Raw genomic sequence first — 10993 nt, 5'->3', positions numbered from 1 at the left:
CTTACCAACTTTCACCATGTGGATTCAACTGGAGACTGAGGAGTTATTTTTTATTTAGCGAATCCCTTCCCTTTAGAAGCTGCTAGAATAAAGAGCTTCAAAATAAACCCGATTCATTCAGTTTAGTTTACATTCTAAAAGCTCAATCTCAAACTCCTGGTTCTGCATTTAACCTAACAGGGAGATTTTAAAACCATTTTGTTGGGGCTTCCCTGGTGGCGCAGTGGTTGAGAGTCCGCCTGCCGATGCTAGGGGACAGGGGGTTCGTGTCCTGGTCCGGGAGCATCCCACATGCCGTGGAGCGGCTGGGCCCGTGAGCCATGGCCGCTGAGCCTGCGCGTCTGGAGCCATGGCCGCTGAGCCTGTGCATCCGGAGCCTGTGCATCCGGAGCCTGTGCTCTGCAACGCGAGAGGCCACAACAGCGAGAGGCCCGCGTACCGCAAAAAATAAATAAATAAAACCGTTTTGTTCTTACTACACAAGTCTGGTATGACTTGAAGGGTACTTAGAAAATATCAAGCTATGGGCTTCCCTGGTGGCGCAGTGCTTGAGAGTCCGCCTGCCGATGCAGGAGACGCGGGTTCGTGCCCCGTTTCGGGAAGATCCCACATGCCGCGGAGCGGCTGGGCCCGTGAGCCATGGCCGCTGAGCCTGCGCGTCTGGAGCCTGTGCTCCGCAAATGGGAGAGGCCACGACAGTGAGAGGCCCGCATAACGCAAGAAAAAAAAAAAAAGAAAATATCAAGCTAATCTAGTGTTTTCTTCAACTCCACAGAATTTTGGTACTGGAAGGAATCAAGTGATAATGTAGCCCAATCACCTGATTGTACATTTAAAAACAAAAACCTGAGATCACGAAGATGAGATGATGTGCCCACAGTCAACAAGTCGGCTCTGGACCCCTAGACCAACTGTCACACCTCTGGTATCCACAAGCTCTCTTTTCACAGAAATTCAAAGGAATATTTATCCCTCCTCTCTTCTCCGTAACTGTTAGGCATAGCTGTTTCCTTTTCAAGCATATGCAAAAGAGAACAATGCATCCACTCTTGAAAAGACTCTGATTAGGATGACCCTCAAATACTGTACTTTTGGTAACATTTATTATCATCTGAAAAGCAACTAAATGATCCCAGATCCCAAGAATTCAAATCTGTAAATGGGGTCATTTCTCTTTTATCTTACAGCAAAATGTGCATGGTGGCCTTAAAAAAGACACAGTTTCCTAAATAAGTTACAGATAGCCCCCGGAAGCATAATTCTTAGTATAAAACATTCACAAATGATACTAAAGCACTTTGCCTAGCTGTGACTTGGAGAAATACTACAAACCCACAGCTGCACTGAGGAATCTACCTTCACACATTATCTGTAAGAGAAGTGTTCTATATAGAAGTGTTCCTATACAAGTCTCGAGGGCTTAAATGCTTCCTTCTCAGTGTGAAATCAGGATCCAGACATGCTAAAATAAACGCACCTTGCAGGAAACAAACAAACAAACAAACAAACATTTAGTAATAACCTAATAATATTTGGTTTAGAAGCCCTTGCTGTTACTTCTTGACCCTTTTACCCTTAAGAAAACCATGTAAGATAAAGGAAAACCCCAGAGTCCCCAAAGGACTATATTTCCTGGATTCTCAGAAATACCAAATTCTAATACATATCAATAAAATTTCATGTAACTTTTCCAGATTGTAAAAGGAGATGTTGTGGAAACAATGAAATACATTTTCCCTTCCTAATATAGCCAAATCCTTGCTATTGCTATTATAGAATAGTCAATAAACATCCAATACCAGAGAGCATTTAAACTATATTAAGATATAATCTGACCTAGCTGGGTACAGCAAAAGCTACACAGTACCCTGTCCACAGAGCCAACTTTTTAAACCATGACATGCCTGGGATCTTCCCCAAAAAGAAGAAACTGAAGTAATTATTCAGTGACAGGCTATCTTGTATCTGCAAATCAACTTCCTGTAAGGAGCTCAAAATTAAAGAAATTACCCATTACTTTCACAATATCCTAATAAAGCAGATGTAACTCATGGGTTCTAAGTCTCTTTTTCTCCCAGAGGAAGATTAAACAATTTAGACATAGCATCAGAAATTTATACGGAACTCGGCATTTCAGAGGTTTCACATGTTCTCATTTGCCTCCCATAACAACTTTGTGATGTAACAAATGCTTTACGTGCCCTCTTTTTCACTAATGAGGAAACTGAGGTACAGAGATTAACAGAGTGACTTTCCCAAATGAACGGTGACCAACCCAAATAGTGTTACCCCTAGTCTAATGTTTGTTACATTTTTTGCTCTAAATCCAAAATACATTAAAATGTCACCTTTGAAGTCTTGTTACAAGATGGCATTTCCTTGTTCTGTCACTCTCCATTATCCACTAGAGATCTTTGGTCTGCACTCAATCAACAGCCCCCCCTACCCCTGGCGGTTTTTCATTCTCCAAAAGGTATTCTTGAGAGGTGTTTCTCTAAAGTGGTGGTGAAGGGGTGAAGAGAAGGGGGTAGCTTTGGTTTTAAACCTAACATTGAATTTACTCTGAATTTTAAATATTATTCAAGGAGAGGTAAGATTTATATTATTATCAAATGATGGCCTGGGATTAAAAGGCTTGAGTAAAGCTATTCTAGTCCTTTTTTTTTTTTTTTTTAAAGTTCGCAGTTGTCAGAGTTCATTACGTGCTGAGATACCCTACATGGCATTTTGTCCCCAGACCTCAGAACAACTTTATAAAGAAGTTGAAATATTGGAGAATAAGGCCTCATATGTATTCTGAGTTTGTTGACCTACATCTCATTATGACTTAACAGTGTAAGTTGGATCACTAGCTGTTACCTCACATTCTAGAACATCTTGTCGTGAGTTAAATGCAGTTACATGTGTCACTAATTCCTTTAATAAAAATGATAATGATGGTGATGTGGAAGCCAAATGTTTTGACACAATTCTTTCTTATATCAATTTTAGCAAGTAGAATGCTAAATTCTGAGGTGAATCCCCACATTCTGCACTTATGTCGCTACACAAATAAATAAACTTAATAAACCTAGAATTTATGTTGCACATTTAATAGAAAGCTCTTAAGCCATAATCACTGTAGCTGCTGGGCGTCTTAATTCTTCAAGAATTCTTTCAGTGCATGCATTAACTTTGGTTAAATTATTCTGGATTTAAAGGCAGAAGAATATTTAAAATAGTATGGTTTCAGAAGCATCATTGTAACAGAGCAATTTCAAAAGATTCAGTTGCTAAATTTGACTTCATAGTCCCTTTGCAGATCAGTTATTTAGATTTAAGAAGAGAAGGGAATCATGTGCTGTTATCTCTGTGGCCATTCTTCTCACACAAAGAAAATGAGAGAACAATAAAATAAGACTAAGAAATCATTCTTCCAATGATTGTCATTGAACTGTTACATTAGTAAACATTCACAGTATGAAGTCTCTCTCAATCTCCAGCATATAAAGTAGTGCAAAGGAAAAGGAAAAAAAAAAAAAGAAAGAAAGAAAATTCCAGTTCTGTTATCTGTGAACAAAACTTGTTACATTTTCTCTGATTTCATTTCTTCCATCATTGTTAGGCATTTGCCGTCACATCTCCCCAGAATTAATAATAAAATATAATCAATTTCTAAAGGCCCCTGCAGCCTTTTTAAAAGTTAATTTCCAGTTAAAAATAAACTTTAATTAAATCCAAGATAAAATTGTAACCTATCGTCTATTAAATAATCCACTTTCTTTTTTTTCTACATAGTAATTCTTACAACTTTTAAAAAACAACAGCTATGGAATCCAAAGACATGAAATGCTATTAAAGCACTGATAAATGACTGCTCAAATTCATTAGGTCTTACATAGTAAATACTTCAAAATGCCAACTTTTCCCATCACTGCACGATTACTAACATCGTTGACAATTTACTTACACATACACACACACACACAGTACTCACACACACACAAACACACACATACACATTCTCTCCACAGAACCATCTTTACTTTTAACACCTCCTCCAGTTAATGTGCAAAATTCTTGCATTCTAATAAAAAATATAAAGATAGATTTGCTCCTATTTAAGCCTCCCTCTTCTCCAAGATGTATCATTTGTTTGATATGTAATACAAGTTTAGTAACAATTATGCCATGTATAACCATTAAATGGCGTACTACTGTATGCATTGGATTCATTTGCATATACCATTTTCATAACTGCACTCTCTATGCATAAATATATTTGGAGATGCTGGGACTGGGGGGAGGGGTAGTGGCGGGTGGCGAAGGAGAGTCACACGTCGGTCTCCACTGCCTTCACGCTAGAACAGTTGTTTTTATCTGTCTCACTGTCATCCCCCTTTCCCTGACACTTCTCCTTTGCACACAGAGATTCTTTAACCCCTTCCTCCATCTCTAGATACTCCGACTTGTCCCCCAGGGAAGAAGAAGTAGAGCTCCGAAATTTCTTCAGCAAATTAGAAGGGAGGTACGGGCAACCGACTGCATTCTGTGTCAGCTGTGTCTGTTCCTCATTTTCAGTCTCTCTGTGGTAGAAATAGTTAAAGTTAGAGACAATCACTGGCACTGGCAAAGCAATGGTTAAGACGCCTGCAATGGCACACAGAGACCCTACGATCTTGCCCCCCACAGTGATGGGCTTCATGTCCCCGTAGCCCACAGTTGTCATGGTCACCACGGCCCACCAAAATGCATCTGGGATGCTTTGGAAATGGGTAGTCGGTTCATCCGCCTCCGCGAAATACACAGCACTGGAAAAGAGGATGACCCCAATGAAGAGGAAAAAGATCAGAAGGCCCAGTTCCCGCATGCTGGCTCGGAGGGTGTGGCCCAGGATCTGCAGGCCCTTGGAGTGCCTGGAGAGTTTGAAGATCCGGAATACTCGGACCAGACGGATGATCCTGAGGATGGCGAAGGACATGGCCTGCTGCTGCTGACCGTTGCCACCCCCCTGCTGCTGGGCCAGATCCGTGCCCAGCGTGATGAAGTAAGGCAAAATGGAGACAATGTCAATGATGTTCATGATGTTTTTGAAGAAGAGGGCTTGGCTGGGACAAGCAAAGCAGCGAACCACAAACTCAAAGGAGAACCACACAATACAGACCGTCTCCACAATGAAGAAGGGGTCGTTGAATATCGTGTGCCCTGAGTTCTCTGGGTGGGGGGCCGAGGTGTCGTTCAACAGCCCACTGTGCCCGCCTGTGCTCAGTGCCGTGATAAGATCCCTGTCGTCCCTAAACTCTGGCAAGGTTTCCAGGCAGAAGATGACGATGGAGATGAGGATGACCAGGACCGAGACGATAGCTATGCCCCTCGCTGGACTGGAGCTCTCTGGATACTCAAAGAGCAGCCAAACCTGCTTTTTAAATTCATTCTCTGGCAAGGCCCTGTCCTCCTCCTCTCTCACAAAGCCCTCATCCTCCCGAAACTTGAGCAGGGCCTCCTCCCCCAACTGGTAGAACTTCACCTCCTCTGTGAAGATATCAAAGGGGACGTTGACGGGCCTCTTCAGGCGGCCCCCTGACTGGTAATAGTATAAGATGGCATCAAAGCTAGGCCTGTTCCTGTCAAAAAAATACTCGTTACGCAGAGGGTCGAAATACTGAGTCCTCTTCTCAGGGTCCCCCAGCAAAGTCTCGGGGAACTGGGCCAGGGTTTTCATCTGGGTCTCAAAGCGCAGGCCCGAGACGTTGATCACCACGCGTTCGCAGCAGTCGCTGTAGCGGACCGAGCTGTAGCCGCCACCGCCGCCCGCATCGTCCTGGGGCAGCAGGTCGGTGTAGGAACACTCATCGCCGCGGTCATCCTCGCTGCAGCGGAACCTTCCCTCCTCCTGCTCTGCCTCCCCTTCCTCCTCGTCCTCCTCCTCTTCCTCCTCTTCCTCCTCCTCCTCACTCAGATCCCGCAGGATCTTCTCCTCGGAGCCACTGGGCATCAGGTCGGAGCAGTGAGGGAAGCTGCTCTGCCGGTGGTGGACTTTCTTCTTCTCGGGCGGCTGTCGCCTCCTCCTCCTACTTCCCCGGCCGCTCTGAGGGTCTTGGGAGGTGCAGGCCCCACGCAACTGGTGGTGGTGGTGATGGTGGGCGCCTCCTCCAGACCCCCCGCCGCCTTCCACAGCAGCTGTGGCCGCGGCGACAGCAGCCGCCGCAGCCGCCCTCGAGTGAGCCAGCCTCTCGCGCTCCCGGGCCCGGGCCTGCGCGGCATAACCGTAAGGCATGTGACTGTTGCACCCTGAGCTCTCCGCACTCACCATTGCAACCTCCATGGTGGTGGTTTGGGGGAAATGGCTGGATCCAGTTGGAGGAAAAGAAGAAAGAAAAATAGGGCAGCTTCTTTTCTCACCAAATTAAGGTAAGTTTGGAACCCTTAAGCAGATTGCTTGGAAGACTAAGGATATTTTCAGTCCAACTTTGCATTTTCTGTTTTTAAATCAGCACACCCCATGCTCTCTCTTCCCAGGGATTCAGTGTTGCTCTCCAGAGCTTGGTTCCTCCAGAGAAACAGCCTGGCACTTTCAAGCCTAAGTCAGAAAATGTTGGGGTCTCCCAAACACTTATTTTGGGGGGGGATGTTCAAAGCGGGAAATAACGTCTAGAATGTGGTGTTGATGCTGCGAGATTTAAAGGCAGCAAGTATCCAACAGCCAGCAGTCGTGCCTAGAAAATGGAATATATTTTTCTGCCATGGAAATTGTCCAGAGCTCAGTCCATCAAATTTAAATAAAATGCAAATAAGCCTTTAAGTCTTAGCACTTGCCTTCTAGTGATGGCTTGACCCATGTTAACATGTGACTTGAAGTATGTCCAGACATTGCCACTCAAAGCCTATCAGGATGATTCTCCAGGCTTTCCCCTTAAATTCATCACTGGCTTCCTGGACCCAGGGGCAATGCCGAGCTAGCTTTAGAGGCAAAGACCTTGGGAGGTAGAGAAGGTGCAAGATGAGGTGTCAGTGGGGGCAAGCCCAGCTCTGAGGTCTCCATAGAAATCAAGGAAATGCAGAGCATCCTTCAGCTAAAATCATGCAGAAGAAGCCACTTCACCTGAAAAAGGAGGGGAAACAAGCATAGGAGAAAAATAAAAAGAAGAATCAAATAATAAAGAGCAAACTGAGTGTTTCCTTCACATATACTTTTTTCTCCTGTCCTCAAGCAAGCAAGCCATTATATAAAGCACCAAAGCGACTATAAATTTCCAAGGAGTAGTATGGGGCAGCTTGTTAAATCTCCTTCTCACTAAACATCCTTCTTTCCTTCTTCTTTGGATATATTTCAGCACTGTCTACTTTTGTGGCAACTCAATTGTTTTTTCCTCTCTCCACTCTTGACCCATATGGCTCTTCCTTCAATCCACCTTTTCACTAATGCCAGGTCTTAATTCTCACTGTCACTCTCTTCATTCCACAATAACAATGCTGTCACTTTACAGCTGCTTCCATCATTCATTGATCTCAAGGCATTTTTTTCAATTTCCACATAAAATATTTCTGAATTTAGTGGTCGTCCACCCCTCTCTGTCTTGATTCAGGATTAGAGAAGTCGGAAAAAACAGTTTTCTTTAATCCAGGTTCCACCACTTAAACAATCTTCAATCACCTCATCTACAAAGTGTAGATAATAATACAACCTCCCCCCATCCCACTTTTGAGAGGATAAATGAGATAACTGATGTTGACAGAACACCACAGTGCCTTGTACATAAGGAATATCAATAAAGGCTGGCGGTTATTAACAACATAATAACATTTTATGGTCAATCTACCCACCCCCAAATGCGTATGTCCTCATAGCTTTGTCTAAGTAGGGGAAGGGCAGAACGTGAGGACATCCAGGACACTTTGAGACTCACCAATGGCCTGTATTATGTTGGCACTCCCTGACTCGCTAAAGCATGTCCCTGTTGTTGTTTTTCTGTTCCCCTGACTCCAGAACACTCCATACTGCCCACAGCCTAGGAGCTTATCCCAGTTTCCATTTCTCTAATAATCATCCTCTCTCCTTGCAGTTCCCTATGTTCACCTTGATGCTTCCTCCTACACTGCTCAAAGGACTATCTCCTCATGGTTCAAATCCCAGTTTGTGTGCACTTTGTTTTCAGCCTATGATACTTTCTTCCCTATAATTTAACCATAGTTCCCATCCCCCAAATTCCCCTCTCTTTTCCTTCCCTCCCCCACCTCACCCCGTTTATTTCCAATCTGCCACTTCCTGATCACATCTTCCTTGCAGCCCTCCTCTGTCCCCACTGTCACTTAGTATTCCTGACCTTTCTTCTTCCTTAGTTTGCTCTCCGTAGGTCCAACTAACTCATCTCCTCTGCCAGGACGTGTAAATGCTCCTGCCCCAATCTTGCTTCTCCTGTCTCCTCTTGCTTCTTCCGTTCACTCTGTCCAACAGGACTTCCAAGAATGCAGAGAGTGGCCAAGAGAACTGGGGAAGATAACGACAGCCAGAATTCAGGGCACCTACCAGCCTCTATTACCGGAAGCACTTGAAGCCATTAGCAGGACCTAGTGCTTGACCACCTGCTGCTCCTTGCTGAATCGTGTCAGCCTAGAAGCCTAAATACACCTGGGTTTTATCAAGTGACAAGCAGGGAAGTGGCAAGCAAAGGTCTTCCCAATCACACATTCTAATGTGATCATACACATTCTCCCAGGGCAAGAGGTGAGCCTGACTGGGGACACAAAACCCAGAAAATACACCTCTGAGGGTTTTTGGAATGACATCCCCTTCCTTTGCCTGACTCCTAACATCATCTCATACTCTGAAATGTTCACTCTCACAAGGTTTCCAAATCTCTGTCTTCACTGTGGAGGGTCAGGCCAACATCCTTTAAAGACTTTCACACAAGCCAAATTGCCTGAGAGTTTGCTCAGTTTCTTCCCCAACCCCTCAAAGCAGTTATAATACACTATTTAAATAAAGCCCCAGTGTAACCAAAGTGCCTGCAAATTTGTATACTACGCACACCCCCTCTTCCACCCAACTGACTCCCAGAAGGTCACCAGTTAGAGGGTCTTCTAATTCACAATCAACTCTTCAGAAGAGCTAGACTTGCCCTCTTCACACCAAATAATTTCCTATTTACTTATTTACTTATTCATTTATTTGGGTTTGTTCATTTTGGTTTAACTCCCTCCCCCACTGTACAAAAAGCAAATCACATTCCTTCTAATTTGTTTCCAGTTACCTCACTATCCCTGATCTTAGAAGAAGAGGAGGACATAAAAAGGGAGGGAGAGAGTGAAGAAAAAAAGAAAAGAGAGAGAAAAAGAGGAAAAAATCCAACCAGCAAATCAGACTAGTTTAAAATCTCTCTTCCTTCTCAACTCAAGGTATTCATGTTAGGAGAATCTATTCGAGTCAACTCTCGGGAGACTTTATGGGGGAGACCTTCACAGGGTAATGTCCCTTCCTTTTAAACACCACCAACTAATAGGACTTTGCTGACTACCTATTCCCCAATCCCTGTGCCCCCAAACAAGAGCCAAGCATCCCGCCCCCCCTCGCTCCCCCCCCCCAACAAGGCTGTTTTCATCTCTCAGTGCTAATTCCTGCAACTGTTTTAGGGTGGTACCTGAAGCTTATCAGAGAGAGAAAAGGAGAAAGAGAAGACTAATAGAGAGAGAATTCCAAGGGCCAATACCGTGAGAAATATACACTTCAACGCACGCCATTTATACAGTCCCTATGTGTTGCTCAAATGCTCAGAAAATGCACGCAAACCCAAATGTTGGGAGAAGCAGCAATTTAAACCCGTTCACCAGCTGTTCCCAAAGAAACGGAACCAGTGAGTCTGGGATGAGGCAAAACGATGCTAAATCTAAACCCCACCTCGTTGGGAAGCGACATCTTTAATCGCGCCCTTGCCTCCAGACCTAGGTTCCCGCTCGGGCACATTAAGCAGGGCGCACGCACCCCATCCCTTGGGTTGGGAAAATAACAACTGTTGGCCCCCCAGAAAGCCGCACAGCATCTGCACCTCCCTTCTCCCACCTCCTGGTTTATTTTTAACCGCCTTCCATTCATGCCCTTCTGTCACATTCTCGATATTATTTATCCCTCAAATGTCCACTGTTTCTTAACAGCCAAAAGAGTAGAGGAAAGATAAGAGAGGTATCATACTTACCATTCCCAGGCGGGGTGCAAAATAAAAATAAAGAAAATCCCCGGTTGGCTTTTTTCCCCCCTCAAGCTGCAACAGCTGGAGGAGGGGAAGAATGATCTTGGGGGTGGAAGGAATCACTCCGGTGTGGCAGGTGGAGGCTCCAAAATATCCACGGAACAAGTTCTATTGCCTGGCCAGCGGGGGTGCACAGAATCCTCGCTGCTGGAGCCCGGGGGTGGGGATCGGGGCTGCCCCACGGAGGACCCCAAGACTCCTGGTTCCTCGGGAGTTCAGCACAGAAGGGCTCGACGGGGGAAGAAAGTCAAGGTTCCCCAGAAAAAGAAACAAAATCCTAGACAGCAGCGATCACTTGTTAATCCCGAATTCCTCCAATATCCTTCCCTCTCCCTCTCTCGCTGGCTGCAGAAGCAGCACACGCCTCCCCTGGCCGGGAGCGCGCGCCGGCCGGGGGCGGGGCCAGGGCCGTCCGAGGGTGTGGCGTTCACGGCGGTCACCGGGGGCGCCTCCCGGCGCGGCGAGGCGGGCGCAGTCACGACGCCGTGACTGCCGGCCCCCCGGCTGCGGCCTCCCGACAACGAGGCTCCTGGGAGCCAGAGGGAACCATTCCAGGATCCCCTGGCTTGCGCCCCCAGAGGCAAGGAGCTAATCCCGGAGAGAGAGGTGTCCCCTTTGGAGCTGAAATGGGGTCCCGACGGCAGAGCAGGAACGCCAAGAGAGGCTGGAAGGGGTGACTTCGACGGCAGGTCCAGTCTCGACCGCAGGGTGCTTCTGGGCGTCTTCTCCTCTCCCCGACCCGCTTTCTCTGCATCTCCCCCGGCACCCCA

The 10993-nt window shown here is 45.8% G+C and overlaps 1 protein-coding gene across 1 annotated transcript; it reads right to left on the bottom strand.

Annotated features, from left to right (window-relative positions):
* Positions 1-3084: 3084 nt before the first annotated feature.
* KCNA4 (potassium voltage-gated channel subfamily A member 4) lies at positions 3085-10539 on the bottom strand. The gene is made up of 2 exons (XM_007468910.1): positions 10170-10539; positions 3085-7081 (listed from the first exon to the last, which is right to left on the bottom strand). The coding sequence occupies exon 2, from the start codon at positions 6302-6304 to the stop codon at positions 4313-4315; it is 1992 nt and encodes a 663-aa protein (XP_007468972.1). The 5' UTR covers positions 6305-7081; positions 10170-10539; the 3' UTR covers positions 3085-4312.
* Positions 10540-10993: the final 454 nt, after the last annotated feature.

This window comes from Lipotes vexillifer, unplaced genomic scaffold, assembly GCF_000442215.2.
Source record: "Lipotes vexillifer unplaced genomic scaffold, Lipotes_vexillifer_v1.1 scaffold786, whole genome shotgun sequence".
In the NCBI taxonomy this organism is placed as follows: domain Eukaryota; kingdom Metazoa; phylum Chordata; class Mammalia; order Artiodactyla; family Lipotidae; genus Lipotes; species Lipotes vexillifer.
This window is presented reverse-complemented; position numbering and strand designations above follow the sequence as displayed.

What these genes read in the sequence shown, in the direction of transcription:
- KCNA4 (XM_007468910.1), bottom strand. Translation starts at nt 6,304, where the DNA reads ATGGAGGTTGCAATGGTGAGTGCGGAGAGCTCAGGGTGCAACAGTCAC.